Here is a 17280-nt window from a genome sequence, read left to right on the forward strand (position 1 = left end):
TATTGGAACTGCGGGATGTGGCTATAGTTATCGTGAATGAGAATCAACTTATCCACTCTGTGTGGACCGAGGCCATACCCCCAGGCCTATCAGGCCTACCCCCAAAAATAGTCTCTGCGTAATAGTCACACTAGTCATAGGCTGCGCAATCACGCTGCCTAAGTAAAGAACGATGTTGGCACAATGTATTATTTATTATTATTATTTTTCCCTTTATATCAGGGCACTTCGTATATAAGAGGTTGTCGTAGAAACTTCGAAGAGGGCTCATTCAATTAGAAATTGTGGCTAGTGCCATTTTTAGTAGTCAAAAGTAATTGAAGGACAACTAGCACCCCTTCCACTCCTCCCATTTCCGCAAATACATCCAATCAAAATTTCGAGTTAGCTATTTGTTCAGCGTAGATGATTTCCGTATAGAAATTATGTTTTCGAGGAGAACAATCCCCCCCAGCCCTAAGGGCAGGTATTGTAAATTATGCCCTGGGGGCATTTAAGGTTTTTACAGAAAGCGTTGTCGTAAAAACTTCAAAAAAGGCTCATTCGATTGGAAATTCAAAGGGCTAGTGCCCTTTTTAATAGTCGAAAGTGATTGGAGGGCAACTAACCCCACTCTCACTCCCACATTTTCCCCAGGCACATCCAATCAAAATCTTGAGATAGCCATTCTGTTCAACGTAGTTCAAAGTTCTGGAGATTAGGTCTTTGAGGATCCCACCCCCCCCCCCCGGCCCTCAGCGCAAGCGTTGTAAGTTATGCCCTGGGGGCATATAAGGTTTTATAGAAAGTGTTGTCGTAGAAACATCAAAAAGGGCTCATTCGATTGGAAATTGAAATGGCTAATGCCCTTTTTAATAGTCGAAAGTGATTGGAAGTCAACTAACACCCTTTCCACGCAAACCATTTATCCAAACACATCCAATCAGAATTTTGAGATAGCCATTTCGCTAAAAATATTTAAAAGTTCAGTAAATTGTATTTTTGAAGATAACACTCCCCCCACAGGACTCTGGGTAAGGGCTGTAACGTATGCTCTTGGGTCATATAATTTTTTTACTCCAGGTTTTGTCGTAGAAACTTGAAAAAGGTCTCATTCGATTGGATATTCAAAGAAACACATAGCGAACATAAATTACAATAAATAACCGAGTCAAACTCAAAACGAGCAGAAATTAACATGAGTAGGGTTCAAAACCCGTATGCCTTTCCAAGGCCAGAACATAATTTGCAATTCACTGAAAAAAAAATACAAATGAATGTGCATTGTCAGTTTAATATGCATATACTGATATTTAGTAATCAAAATGTTAATATTATTTAATTTATTAAAGTTATAAAAGTAAAAACATTTTTATTTTTTCAGTAAAGTGCAAATTAGATTCTGGCCTTGGGAAGGCATAGGGGCTTTGAGCCCTACTCATGTTAATTCTTGCTTGTTCTGGATGTGACTCGGTTATTTATCGTAATTTCTGTTCGTTTTGGGTTTCATTTATCTATCTATGCTGATTTGTGGTAGTTTCACGCTTGGTAGATTATTTGTTTTTATTTTTGCTCATTTTTGGTTTAATGGAGCTCTTTACTTTGTCTTTGAAAAACTTATTTTGTGGAACAAGTTTTTTAAATTCATTTTTAGTAAATTTAATGGGAGCTGTGAAGATGTTAAAAGTAGAATAGCCAAGGATCAGGGTGTTTTTTCAGAGTTGAAAAAAGTTTGGAAGAATAAAAAGATAAGTCTGCAAACGAAGAGTAGAATATTGGAAGCTACAGTGATGGTGATGACAGTGGTCAAATATGGTTCTGAAGCATGGGCGTTCCGAAAATCGGATGAAGATTTGCTAGATGTTTCCTACAGAAATTGTCTTACGGATTGTTCTGGGTACCCGGCTGACTGACCGTATTTTGAACGGTGGGCTGTACGAAAAATGCGGTTCTGTCCTCTTTTCTAGGGCTTTAATGAGAGAAAGGTTGAGATGGCTTGGTCACGTTCTGCGGATGAAGGGTGACAGATTGCCGAATATTGTCCTTTGTGGCCAACCGTCAAGGGCTAAACGGAAAGCAGGTCATCCGTGGTTGGGGTGGGAGGGAAAGATTTAAGGGAAATTAGAACTTTAAGGGAAAGAGCGTGCGTAGCTTCGTTGGCCTCAGACGGCTTGGTGCTGCAGTAAATTGCTAGTAGTAGTAGTAGTAAATAAAGTAAAAAGTTAAACAAGATGTTAACTAAAGAAGTAGTAACGTTGTGTCAAATCAGCTGGAAAAACAGCTAAAAACTGGTATCAGTTTGGGAACTTTCACAGCCACTTCTCTGGGGTGTCGGGATCTAAGGGGGACAAAGGGAAGATTGACGGGACAAATGTCCCATAAAATTGGAGGAAAGTATATTTAAAGCTAATATTTCTCCTATATTAGATCTTTAATAATTTTAGATTTTTTATTAATATTTTTCCATAAATATGGAACAGTAAAGTTTACAATAAAAAGTTATAAAAGGTGTGCTATGTTTGCGTGTTGGTCCAGGGCTGGTAACCTTGCCTGGTGACTGCAAAATCTTGGATGCAGCTTCCACATTTTTCCAAGCAATTTTCTTTAATTACTATTTTTCAATTTTTTCAAGTATTAATTTAAAAAAAAATCCACAGAATAAGTTTTTCAATAAAGAGTAAAGAACTCATTAAACCAAAAATAAACAAAAGAAGGAATCAAATAATCTACCAAGCATACAATTACTACAAATCAGCATCAATAAATAAATGAAACCCAAAACGATCAAAAATTACAATAAATAATTGAGCCAAACTCAAAACGAGCAGAAATTAACATGAGTAGGGTTCAAAACTCCTTGCTTTCTAAAGGCCAGAATATAATTTGCATTTTACTGAAAAATTAAAATGAATATGCATTGTCAGTTTAATTTACATATGCTGATATTGATTCCTTAAAATCTTAATTAATTTTTGATTTCTTAAAGTTATAAAAGTGAAAACATTTAAAAGAATTTTTTTCAGTAAAGTTCAAATTATATTCTGGCTTTCAGAAAGCATAGGGGTTTTCAAAGCACAGGGGTTTCGCTGCCTATGTCCTTATATGCCCTATATTGCTTATATGCCCTATTAATACCTGCATGCATAATGCATTAAATGTATACACAGTGTGTCTTCTGGCTAGCTCAAAATCCGCAACCTATGAAGGTATGAAGGTGAAATTTTCAGAGAATATTTCTGTTGTACGGATGACAACCTTACATCCGTATGCAGTCAAAAGCGCATATCAGCAATATCTTAGGAACAGTTCCGTGTGTGACATTAAAACTTACAACGCTTGTTGTGGGGGATGTTGAACTAACCAAAAGACATTATTTGCATCATAGTACTACTGCTTCTACTCTTACAGCTACTACTACTGGAACTGAAACTAAGACTACTACTATTAGCTGTACTCCTACTGCTTAATACCTAAGGGTATTAAGGTGGAAATTTTTGGCAATATAGTAACTGTATTGAATTGAATCGAAACACACTATGCCCATATAGGTTGTCAAGAGGCCGTATCAGCAATGCTTCAGGACCGGTTGATGGTATTAAGTTAAAAATTTCATCGTGTGTTGAAGGGGATGCTGAAAAAAAGGTACCATTTGCTTACTGCTACTAATGCTACTACTGCTTCTACAACTATTGCTACGCATAATTACTGGACCATTCCAACAAGGCTGAAAAAAAAATTGATGTCTCAAAACTTTATTTGGATGTTTGTTATGGCAAATGATGGGATTGGAGGGGGGGGGGGGTCGACTGCTCTCAAATCACTTTGACTCTTAAAAAAGGCACTATAACTTTCAATTTAAAATCAAATGAGACCCTTCTGAATTTAATACGACCCATTCCATAAAAACCTTATATGCCTTCAGGGCTCTGGGGGGCTGTTCCAACCCTGCAGGCATTGTTATATGTTCTTTGAACTATTTTAAACAAAATTTTCATCGCACAATTTCAATCATATACATTTGGTGAGAAGAGGAGTAGTTGGGAGGGGGGACTACTTGATCTTTATCACTATTGACTCTTAAAAGAGAACTAGAACTTCCAGTTTTAACAAATTGAGACGCTTCTAAAGTTTATACAACCATCCCTTCCATAAGAACCTTAAATGCCCCAGGGGCATAACTTACAATCCTTGTCCTCAAGCTCTGGTGGTTTTTATCAACCTCAAAAGCCTTGTTATATGATTTTTGGACTATTTTGAATAAAAGGACTGTTTCGAAATATATATCGAATACATCTCGGGAAAAAACGGTGGTATTTTCCTGGTTGCTCTCAAATCACTTTGACTCTTAAAAACGGCAGTATAACTTCCAATTTAAAATGAAATGAGCCTCATATGAAGTTTATACGACCGCCCAGTCCATAAAAACGTTATATGCCCACGGTAGCTGCCCTTCGATCACTTTGACTCTTAAAAAGAGCACTAGAACTTCTGATTACCAATCCAATGAGCCTCCTCCGAAGTTTATATTACCACGCTTTCTATAAAAACCTTATATACCCCCAGGGCATAACTTACACCCATTGCTCTTGAGGAATGTGGGGGGGGGGTGGTTGTCATCCTCAAAGACATAATTTCCGAAACTTTCAACTACGTTTAACAAATTGGCTATATCAAAGTTTTGATTGGATGTGTTTGAGAAAATGGTGGGTGTGGAAGGGGGGGGGGGGTAGTTGCCCTCCAATCACTTTAGACCATCGAAAAGGGCACTAGCCCTCTCAGTTTCTAATTGAATGAGCCCTTTTTGAAGTTTCTACGGTAACACCTTCTATAAAAAACCTTATATAGCCCCAGGGCATAACACACAACCCTTGCCCTGAGGGCTGTGGGGAGGATACCACCAGATGGCTAATTTAACAGTGTGTATATATATATATATATATATATATATATATATATATATATATATATATATATATATATATATATATATATATATATATATATATATATATATATATATATATATATATATATATATATATATATATATATATATATATATATATATATATATATATATATATATATATATATATATATATATATATATATATATATATATATATATATATATATATATATATATATATATATATATATATATATATATATATATATATATATATATATATATATATATATATATATATATATATATATATATATATATATATATATATATACAAATTTTAAAATTAGCCAACCAGCCAACCAGTATCATAAGCCTAGGAGACCAGCTGGACATAAGGAAACATGTTAAGAAAACAATTCTTATTCCATAATAGGTAGAATAATCATAGTTAACACATTTTGCAGGGGAAGAACCTATATCTTCACTTCTTTCCTTGTTTTTCCAGTTTTTCTAAGAAATTCATGGATTTTTAAGAAGTTATATATTTACAGAGTATATACCCCCACGCCCATAATGTGCAAATATATACCCAGAATTGGATCCTAAATCTAAATATAACATTCATTTGCATCACAAATCAACTTTACCCCTATATTAGCCAAATGATGGATATCCGTGAGGGGGGGGGGGGGGGTGTCATCCTCAAAGACATAATTTCCGGATCTTTCAAATATATTGAACAAAATGGTTATCTCAAAATTTTGGTTGGATGTGTTTGGGGAAATGGTGGGCATGGTAAGGGGGTTAGTTGCCTTCCAATCACTTTCAACTATTAAAAAGGGCACAAGCCCTTCCAATTTCCAATCGAATGAGTCCTTTTCCAAGTTGCTACGACAACTCCCTCGATACGAATTGCCCTGGTCTAAATAGAAAAATAAACAATACATTGTGCCAACATCGATCTTTACTTAGGCAGCGCTATTGCGCTGCCTATGATAAAGTAGGGCCTTCCGATAACAAAGCCTATTTCAGCACTGGGATTTGAAGTATAACTGTTTAGTGATCAGTTTTTTTTTGCTAATTCAATACATGTGATTTCATTCTCCTCGTGAGGGGCATTTTTTTTTTTTTCATGAGGAAAATTGAGTTTCTGTATAATCCTTCTCTAGTTATATCGTAGGATACTGATAGAAAAATGCACAGAGAATAGGATGAAAAGAATAGGATTATTTTGTATCTATTCTAAGGTGGCATTAAATGTCTGGTCGCATCTCGATTGAAGCAGTTCAGAATAACAGCCTTTGCTACGTGTGTTCAAAAGTAAACGGGATAGTTGCCAATCGAAATAATATGATGTGTGTTTACCTTGCTTATTTGGGGCTATAAAACGAGCTAAAACAGGTTCATCAATTTAGCAGTTATTGACTCATATAGATTTACTTTCTAAAAAACGTTCTGGATTTTGCAATTTGGACGAGATATTTTATCTTTCAAAATTTGTGTGACAAGTTTGTCTGCTGATTCGCTTTTTAATTAAGTATGAATCGAATTCACAAATCAAAATGGATCAAAATCAGTCAAACTCTCAATAAATAAAAGCAAACAAACTTGAAGATACCCGAGATGGCAGTGTCGACTAATGCTGTTGCTCTGTTCTTGTTTTTTTTTCTACTTTTGTTTTAATTCAACCCTATTTTTAGCGTGTTCCCCGGATGTCCTTTTGGTAGTCGTTGTCTAAACATACATCCAAAGTGTCGCTTTGATTTGGGCTGTAAAAATCCAGATTGCCCTTTCACACATTCAGGACCTAGAACTTTTTTGAATGGTCCCCCTAAGAAGCTAACTCCTATTCCAGGTAAGTCCTTTGTTTTGTTACATTTTTTTTTTTTTTCACTTACAAAGTTAACCAGTAGTTTATAATTCAAGCAGTATATTTATGAGTTTAATGCACTTGTTATTACATAGATGCTAGGCCCTGTTCCAGGCATTTCCTTTAAGTTTTATTACCTTTTCTTTTATTTATTTTATGTTTATTCCTTTTCAAACAGTTCATGGTAACGAACTTTAAGTAAGGAGCGGCTCGGCTCAGTAGTGATCAGAACTTTAAAAAAGAGAAATTTAATAGCAATTGCTATATCAAAAGAATCGGCTTTTTATGCTAATTCTAAATATATTAGGTTAATTAAGTTTCATGTTACACATCACAAGCTACGAGCCTGCTAAAATTGTCCCTAATTTACTAAAGAGAGGGGAAACACTCCCAAAGTGACCTTAATGAAAATCACACCGTCAGATTCAGCATATCTGAGAATCCCACTGTAGAGGTTTCATGCTCCTATATACAATAATGTAGGATTTGTCAGATCATGGATGCATGTTTATTAGTGTGTTTTTCTTCCAAGGGTGATCGTATGATAGGGGGACCGCCCCTTCCTCACTCGTCGCTCTTTAAATTAAAGTTTGAATTTCTTGTCTCAATTCTTTAAGAAAGACTTCAAGTTTAAATACTTAAAGAACTTAACTTTAGCATAAAGAAGGAGAGTTGAGAAAGAGGAAGCCCCCCTCATCTACGGAATAATTTCTTCTTTTTTTATGTTTTAATATTGCTCCTTACTTTCAGTTGAAAAAAGCTGTTTTTTTACCTAATATTTACAAGCTTAACCAGTAGTTTATAATTCAAGCAGTATATTTATGTTTTTTTTTATGTCCTTGTCTCCACATTGAGCCGTCCTAGCCGGTTGGTTAGCCCCCCAGACTTGAAATCCTAGGGTCAGGGGTTCGAGTCCTGGTGTTGCTTGCTATTTGGTTTGGAACGGGGTGCCCCTGTCAAACTAACAAAAAAGATTTGATTTGGATTGCAGTTGATTATTTGAATTGCTTTGGATTATTATTTATAATGAAAATGACAGTTCGGTGATACGAAGCTACCTTATAGGATTTGCTGTTATTTTGTTCGTTAAGTGAAAGAAAAGAAGGGAAAATTATGTTGGTTTAAGATTACAAAGTAGAATTAATTTGCTTTTGTACGAAGAATATTCAGTAGAGGGCCAGTTATGGAATCCTGCTAGTAAATTGGTTTAATGGAGTGTGTTTTCAATTCAATTCAATTTATTCGAATAAAAATAAAACTAAACACCAATAATAATAAAGATCCTGGAAGCGAACTTGTTATGGACTATAACAACAAAAATTGAAAACGAAGAAGTGAAGAAAAAAGAAAAAAGAAAGAGAAAACACGGGTAATTTAAAGCAAATTGATTATAAATTTCGAGAATTATAATATAAAAGTTTAGTAACATTGTTTTACAGCTTGCGAAAACTTGTGGATAGCTCGGCACTGGAGGGTATTATATTCCATTGAAGTATAGATTTATAAATGGGGGATCGCTGGGCGGAACTAGAGACACACTTCCGGACAATGAAGGAACGGTTGGTGAGCAGAGACAGAGGCCTTCTGAATTATTACAATTAAAATAAGATAATAATTGGGGAGGAAGATTTTTATGGTAAGCGGAGTATGCAAGGGATAGATTTAATTTTTTGATGACTTGTTCAAAAGGGATAATACTAAAATAGGGGTACAAGTCCTGGGTGGGATATAGTCGGGGCAGCCGAAAAACTGCTTTGACGGCCCGGTTTTGGGCAGATTTTAATTTACTGGTAACTGAAGTATAGGTGTTGCCCCAAACAGATCAGCAGTATGAGATATATGGATAAATAAAAGAGTAATAAAGGGTGACAAGGATATCAGGAGGAAGAAAATAATTCACACGATTAATCATACTTACCTGTCGCAAGATTATGGCTCTGATGTAGGAAACATGTGTTGCAAATAATAGGGAGGAATCTATGTGGACACCAAGAAACTTGGCAACTTCAACCTGCGGGAGGAGATTGGTGAAATATATTAGGCCAAGTGCTTGCTGAGCTTCATTTTTTTTTTGTAACGGGTTCGAAATAATACAACCTGACTTTTCTTGATGTTAATGGTCGTGCAGTTAACGAGACACCATTCCTGTACTCTATTCAGAAGGATTTGAGCAGAGGTGACAACAGGTGGTGAATTAGGGCCGGTGATGAAAAAGTTGCTACCGTCAGCAAAGAGAACTGGGTGTACTGATGGAACCAGGTCCAGGTCCAACTAAATTATTCACTATAATAAATAATAACTCACTTTGTATGAAGTAAGCAATCCCTCACAATTAAATCCGCAAGTTAATTACGCAATCTAATACAGTATAGTACAAAAAATAATCCGATTAGGTTCATAAGTTAGTTCCTTTTAGTTCAGATACTAAACTCATATATGTTAAATACTATTTTTATATACAGAACGTTTTTTTTGTCAGGGAATGTAATAATATTTTATGGTCGATTTGGAAAGGTTTATCCACTATTTGAACGGTCATATTTCTGTTTAAATTGGAATTCTTCCCTTAGTTTTTATTGGAACTGTTCTTGTAGAATTGTGGGACGTTAACATAGTCATCATATTGTCTTCTTTCGGTTTATGAACATTTCGTTTGATGTAATTTCATGTTTGTTTTTTTTTTCCAGCTGTTTCAACATACCCTGGAGGTTTTCCTCATTCTCAGTCAAGCAGTGTACCAGCATGCAAATTCTTTCCGAATTGCATTAACCCAAGCTGCCCTTTTTTTCACCCAAAGGTTAGTTGCTGTTGTGCTTCTTTTTTTTTTTAAGTAAACCAATGAGTCCCAAAATGGATGCTACTGTGCCCTGATTGGCAATGAAGTGATTCAGAGGGCGATTATGGCAATAGATTTGTGTCTGTAATTTGTGCAGCATTGGAGTCGTTTTTTTGGGAGGTGAATGTTGACCCTAGTTTTTCGCCCCACACCTTCCTCCCTCCTAGATTTTTAAAACTACCTTTTGGGGGGGGGGTACTTTGATTAAAAAAGGCATTTTGTATTATATTTTCATTAAAAAGCTGAAAAATGACCAGTTTGCCCCCGCTCCTAGATTTGAAAAATACACCCAACCTCCTCTAAATGTTTGTCCATTGACGCCACTGTGGTGCAGTACAAATACACTGCACCGCAAATCTGGTGCAGTGCAATTAGTTAAACGTATTATTTGAGATTGCTGCTGAAAAAAAGAAGAGTCAAGGATTACTAAATTGTAAAGAATGAGGATTAATGGATTGACGGAAGGATTAACGAATTAAAAAACGGATTATGTGAAGAATGAACACACCAGGCTCATTCTTATCAATAAGATAATTTCGAAGATTTGCATTTTTTTCGTTTTTATTAGATTCAATCAATAGTTCCATAATTTACAACATCAGTGTTTCTAATTTACATATAGCAAATTATTATTTCAACTTTATTATGATAGATTCAGACACAGGGGTAACGCGCTTTTTTAGTCTGCAAAATGGTGAAGTATTCACACCTTGATGAGGGTAGTTCAAGCCTCCAGCCCCTCCGCTCTTTGAATTTACTCCGAAGGACCCCCCCCCCCTCCCCCCAAAAAAAGAAAAGAAAAATAGTGACTTAAAATGCAGCCTTGTCCCCCCCCCTTTGCACCAATTTAAGAGCTAGAGTGTTATGTCCACCTTACTTACTGAAACCGAATTAAATTTTGAGTAGTTCTTCCTTTTTAACAGCAACATAAAATCGTGATATTATATCGTTTTAGTAGCCTAGTAATGTACAAACATACCTCAACCTTTTTTTTCTATCTAATGTTTTCATTCTCTTCTGTCGTAGAGTAAGGTGTATTTTACATTGCAGGCATCAGTTCTTATTCCCTTGCCGGAACAAACCGTACCTATTCTCAAAGTAGAAAAGAAATATAGATTTCTTTGCTATATTTTTCTGTTTAATTGCTATTAAAATATAAAAAGAATTCATTCCCAGGGGGCTGTAAACAGTGTTTTATTCTGGAAAGTGGACAGTAGGTTAAATAAGTTTGGGAACCTCTGGACTATATCTTTGGAAACTTCAACTGTTTTGCTGGTAAACATTTTCACACCGGCAAGGAGTGAATTGAGTCAAACTGTCTGCGTCTTAGTCCAAATTTATTCGTTCAAATTTAGGAAGTTTTTAGGATACCCCCCCCCCTTTTATGTGGATCCGAAGACCATCAAACGAAAATTGGTTTTGACCATATTAGATTAATATATTCTATTTAATTTGCATAACTTATTTGTAAGTCCTCAAAACAAAAATTCTGGACTTCAGTGCATTTTTATTTTCCAACCCTTTTGAAGGTTGAAAGATACAACCAATTTCTGCATTTTCATCTTTCAATCTTGAGAACACTTAAAATGTCATCCTGGTTTTAAATTTATAGATTTGCTTGACTAAGAATCCTGATTAAGGCTTCAGCAATAATCTTCTGATAATAACGATAGTAATTTTTTTTTTCGCCCGCCCATACAGAGAAAAAAGAGGAAAGCGAACTGATAGAAAACAAGAAAAAAAAAAAAAGCAAGAACACTTCAGTAACAAAGAATAAAATTAAGCAATAACTTCTTCATTCGCTCTCGTAAATCAGGCGTGGAGGCAGAAACTCAAATAATTTTCTAGACTTCTTTTTTGGGCACTTTTCTTCGGCAGATGACACTACGAGAGTAGGATCTTCCATGTTTTGAGACCTTAAGACGAATTTGCTTCTCTCGTTTGGTGGTAATTGGTGGAAGAACATGAAGTTTTACTATAAACAGACCAGGGTTTTCAGTTTGCGTAAACCAGTCCCACTAACGGCGACGAGTAAAGTAGGTGAGGGCGAGCAGCAGTTGCGCAAAGCTTTTCAAGAATCTTCCTGTTCAGTTTTCAAAGGCAAGCTTGATCTAGTGTGAACAAATACATTTGTTAATTTTCTCAATTGTCAAATAACGAGACCGTTGTTTTTGTACCCATTTTTCAGGCGGTCTTTTTTCTCTAGTAGAGAAGCATCTTAGAGTCGTTGGCATAAGAAAGCTGGTCAATATTTTTTTTTAACTATATGTGAGGGTGTTAAACGTGATGGAGCTTAATACAAATCCTTGCAGAAGACCTCGAACAAGTTTAATTTGTCGGCTGAGGGAACCCCTTTCAGTTAAACTTTCAGAAAACTGACCGAATACCAGAAAAAGAAAAGTGCTACGACATGAAAATTAACCCTAGACTCGAGTAATTTCAAGATACCCTAAGACTGCTCAACTGAGTCGAAACGCAGCTGAGATATTTGTGCTTAGATAATTTCGAAGCCCACACTGGCTGCCTTTCCATGACGATAAATAAAAGTTCAAATAAGGATACATCCTTATTAAATATCCGGTATTTTTTGTGAATTATCACTTTCTATTAAAAGGATGTATCATTATTTAAACTTTCATTTATCGATACCTGCACAACATATAAAGAGAGAGAGCAGCCCATTCTGTGAGCTTTCAGACTCTTCAGCTTTGGTCTTCTATTTGGGGCAAAACTTGAAGTAAGTCGTCCCTGAGGGAGGTGGAGGAAGAGGTCATAGGGACGGATTTGAAGGTTATTGGAACTGCATGGGAAGTGGTAAAGAATGAAGCCTTGAATAGATTGGGAGGGGGAAGCTCAATTGGCCTTAGCTGCAGTAAGTTTATTGTGGTGGCAGTAATATAAGCCAAATATTTGCTGTCGTTACTGGCTGGGCTAGCTGAAATATTTATAAAATATAAATACAAAGAGAAATACCCTTTTCATTAGCTTAGTTTAGTTTTCAATTAAGGGTTGAAAACTAAATAAGGGTATACTGTTGTTTTTTCCAAGTTTTTGTTTATTAAGTATTTCCCATCGCTACTATTACTGCTACTAACAATTCACTTCAGCACCAAGCACCCTGGGACCAACTTAGCTTTGTACACTCCTCCTCCAACCCAATCTACTCACAGCTTCATCCTTTACCCCTCCCATGAAGTACCAATGTTCTTTAATTCCTGTCTTAAGACTACCTCCCACCCCATTTGGGGACAAGTCGTCAATACGTTGACGACTTGTCCTTAACGGAAATCGTATCTAAGGATTCGAAGAGCAATGTTGCTGGTTTCATCGACCAAGTTACCTCAGAGGCAGCTGAACTAAACATGGTCGTGAATAAAGACAAATGCTCGGTCATGACGTTTTCTTTTCTTCAGAATACTCAACCTTCTTTTGAACCTCCTCTAACTTCTGAGCTAATAAGCAATAAAATAACTTTACTTGCAGTGGTGATTCCTTCTGATCTCTCAGGGCAGGAGAAAACAAAGACAATAGTATAAAAAGCTAACAGCGCATTCCAAATACAAGGAACACTGAAAAAATTTTCAATTCCTAAGGACAAGCTGAAACTAATCTTTCACACTTTCATCCGCCCCTTAGTTGAATATGCTCGTCCGGTTTGGCACTTTGCCCTTACCCAGGATGAAATTGATAAAATAGAACGAGTTCAGAAGAGATCACTGCAAATCGTTTATGGCGGATCCCCTCTACCTTACTCCTTTTACCTCAAGGAATTTAAACTTGAATCCCTTTCTTCCCGCCGAGGAAAATTATGCCAAAGGTTTGGCTCCACCCTCCTTCAACATCCCATCTTCCGATCATTCCTTCCCCCACCTTTTGTCCCTATAAGATCTCGTCCCCCCAGGGAAGTGGCTGAGAAAGTTCCGAAACTAACCCCAGTCCACTGTAACACCATGCGCTACAGTAAAAGCTTTGTGCCAAGCTTTGTCAAATATTACAATGATCTCTAGTGTTTTTATTGTTTAGTTTATTTTTATCCTGATGAAGTTTTATCAGATAATTTTATTCTCAATCTTTTTATCCTTTAGTTTATTTATTCTGACGAAGTTTTATCAGACAACTTTATTTTGCTAATTATGACTAAGAGACATCATATTTGGGCTTTGCCCACGAGAGCTATGTCTTTTTTTTGAATTAAATGAATTTGAATTTGGACGACCAATCTTTGACAATTTAGCATTCTTCATCTGTAAAACATGGCCTAGCCATATTATCCTTTCTTGCGTTATAGCCCTAGAAAGTGAGGTCGAACAATATTCTTCGTACAACTTATTGTTTGGCGTATGGTAAATAAACATGTGCCTAAGACTATCCTTAATAAATCCCTCTGGAAAAGATTTAACAAATATTTCTCGGCCTATCCGAGTGCCCACGTTTAAGAACCGCACTTGACCTCTGTCATCACCGTATCTTCTAATATTCTAATCTTGGTTCGCAGACCTAAAATAAAATTACTGATTTTAGTTTTAATAAATACTATATAACATCGAAGTAATTATAATTTTTTTTTCAGATTTGCCGATACGGCCTGGCGTGTACGCGTCCCGATTGTACATTCACTCACCCAGTCGTACCTAAAGCTACACATAAGCCAGTGATTTCACAAAATCAAAAATGGGTAGCGCCGAATCTGAAATAATCGTAAACTTCGTTGTTTTTTTTTTCATTTTTCAGTGCTATTTAATTAAATAAAGACCGGTCTAATCAATTGTGTCTTTTTATTTGTTCTCTCCTATTTAACTGGATTATATCTTATGTAATTTAGCTGGGATACCTCTCATCCTCCATAGTTCCATTTTGCTAAAGTGCGAAAGACATCAAAATAAAAACATTTTTGGCCCCTTGGACCCGTCTTAGCTGTTGAACCTTGAAAACAAATAAGCAGAACAATTAGTTACATTATTAAAGCAAATTAGTTAAATTTGATAATATTTTTCGTCCGTAAAAATTAAACATCAACAATCTGTTGATTCACAAAGACAACTATACTTTCAAAGGAAAGCTACACCTTCCCGGGTTGTTTGGGGCCATGTGTTTTTAGCTTATTTTTTGCTATTTTTACTATTTTTTCTAGTGGATGTCTGTTTCATTAGCTAATGTCTAATAGCCCTCGTCTTTCTATTTTTCTATTTTTTATTTTTATTTGTTTCTGTTTTTCTATTTACTATTTTTTAATTTGGCGCCCGTTACTGCCAAAAACAGCATAACTACATCTGGATGTCTGTTTCACTAGCTAATGTCTAATGGCCCTCGTCTTTCTATTTTTATATTTTTTATTTTTATTTGTTTCTGTTTTTCTATTTTTTAATTTGGCGCCCGTTACTGGCAAAAACAGCATAACTACATGTGGAAGTCTGTTTCACTAGCTAAAGTCTAATGGCCCTCGTCTTTCTATTATTTCGATTTTTTATTTTTATTTGTTTCTGTTTTTCCATTTTCTATTTTTTAATTTGGCGCCCATTACTACCAAAAACAGCATAACTACATGGGGATGTCTGTTTCACTAGCCAATGTATAATGTCCCTAGTCTTTCTATATTTTCTATTTTTTATTTGTTTCTGCTTTTCCATTTTCTATTTTTTAATTTGGCGCCCGTTACTACCAAAAACAGCATAACTACATGGGGATGTCTGTTTCCCTAGCTAATGTATAATGCCCCTAGTCTTTCTATATTTTCTATTTTTTATTTGTTTCTGTTTTTCCATTTTCTATTTTTTAATTTGGTGCCCATTGCTACCAAAAACTGCATAACTACATGTGGACGTCTTTTTCATTATAAATTGAATTACCGATTTATCTAACTTTTATTATAAGTATGGTTGTGTAAGTTTCAACTTAACCAATTAAAATATTTCATATTACATTTTCACTGTCCTTGGAACATTAATTTGAATTAAAATCAGGTATTTTGCAGTAAGGCATCAAGACTTGGCTAATTGTAGAAAAAAGCCAAGACAGATAGTCCGGGTAATTGAGAGTCAAGCCTGCCATAAGCTCTTTTGAGGATTGTATAAAAATGATGTCATTTCATTTGTTGATAGATAAGTCTATCTATCATCCATCCATGGGTCATTCCTAGGGCAGAACTAAGGTAGATAGTCATAGAATTAAGGGATGAAAGATTGGATTGATTTTGGGTTGTTGCGTGTTGGACAATGTCCACTGGACTTGTATGCAAAATCTTGGAACGAACTTGGTTGGAGTTACAGGCGGTGAATAAGTGAAACCTAAGCCTAACAGGCTTGGCCGCATCTGGTCTAAAGGTGGAAAACCTTGTCGTAAATATTGACATATGACCAACAAGTCCCCTGGAATTGCAGGCAAACGGTGAAACATTTAGTTTCCCAAGTGTTTGGTTAAATGCAACGGCTTAATGCCGGGAGTATTTATGAATCTCTAATTGGACAAATGCTTGTGTGATAGTTTTTGGAAAGGCACCCCTGTTTAGAGTCTCAGGAAGGTTGATCCAGAATTTTAAATTGACATAGGACTGTTAAATTCCCTGGAATAAGAGGAAAACAAGGCACGCCCGCCTATGGTCTTAGGCAGGTTGACCAAAAATATAGAATTGACACAGGACCGTTAATTTGCTTGGAATGACAGGCAAACAAGTGTTTAAATCCTAATAGTGAGCGCCCCAACTACCTAGAGTGTCAGGCAGGCAAGTGACCGAATTTATATAACTGAAACATTTACACGAACAAAAACTTAATTTAATATTACTTGGACCAACAAGTTGCCTGGAAGTGCAAGGGTAATGAGCGTCCAAAAGCTAAAAGGGCCTGCCTAGAGTGTTAGGCGAGTGAACCCATTTATAAGCTAAGACAGTTGTGGTAAAAAAAATTAATTAAATATCGGTTGATTCATACTTAGTTGACTGTCTGTGTTTGTGTCTTGGGTTTGACTGTCTAGGATTGTCAAAAGCTCAGAGAGTTTTGCAAAAAAAGCCCAGATAGTCATTAACATTAACAAACCTGAACCAAAAAGGGGTATAAAAATTCTGAAAATAATAGAGTGTGATCCTGGAGGCTCAACTAAGAGGCTCACTATATTTATTAGAATAACTGTTTGAATGAATAGAATAGAATTTTATTTTAAAAATTACTATCACAGCATGATCGCCGAATTTGAATTTTACGACCAAAAAAAGCACTATATATATATATATATATATCTCAAAAGCACTATACATATATACATAGGCGTAGGGAGGGGGGGCAGCTACCCCCCTAGACCTTCAAATTTAAATTAGATATGGCTGAAAAAGCAGATGGTTTGGAAAAAGCAGGTGATAAAACTACATCCCACTATCGACTGCCCCCCCCCCCTAGACAATATGCTGCCTACGCCCATGCATATATATATATATATATATATATATATATATATATATATATATATATATATATATATATATATATATATATATCGTATATATCATCTTCAGAACGGGACGTTCACGTCAAACATAATTCATTGTAAAAAAAATACATTAAAAAAAATGACACTTATTTAAAAAGTCAAAATTAAAAATGAATAGAAAACAATAAAATTAATGAAAATACATAAAAATATAATGGGTCAAAATTTAGAAATTTTTGTTGTACATATTTACGAAATTAGGTA

General features: G+C 35.6%; 1 protein-coding gene across 2 annotated transcripts in view; it reads left to right on the top strand.

Moving 5' to 3' along the window:
- LOC148950687 (uncharacterized) overlaps positions 1-15427 on the top strand; it is a 40240-nt gene extending 24813 nt beyond the window's left edge. For both annotated transcript variants that reach the window (XM_089091706.1, XM_089091705.1), the window contains exons 6-8: positions 6592-6746; positions 9449-9558; positions 14168-15427. In XM_089091706.1, the coding sequence (XP_088947832.1) occupies positions 6592-6746; positions 9449-9558; positions 14168-14293 (391 nt within the window). In that variant the 3' untranslated portion in view covers positions 14294-15427. The remainder of the gene's footprint in view (positions 1-6591; positions 6747-9448; positions 9559-14167) is intronic.
- The last annotated feature ends 1853 nt before the right edge of the window (positions 15428-17280 follow it).

Source organism: Artemia sp. Qi Xiang Cuo, chromosome 7 (genome assembly GCF_049724085.1).
Source record: "Artemia sp. Qi Xiang Cuo chromosome 7, ASM4972408v1, whole genome shotgun sequence".
NCBI classification, from domain to species: domain Eukaryota; kingdom Metazoa; phylum Arthropoda; class Branchiopoda; order Anostraca; family Artemiidae; genus Artemia; species Artemia sp. Qi Xiang Cuo.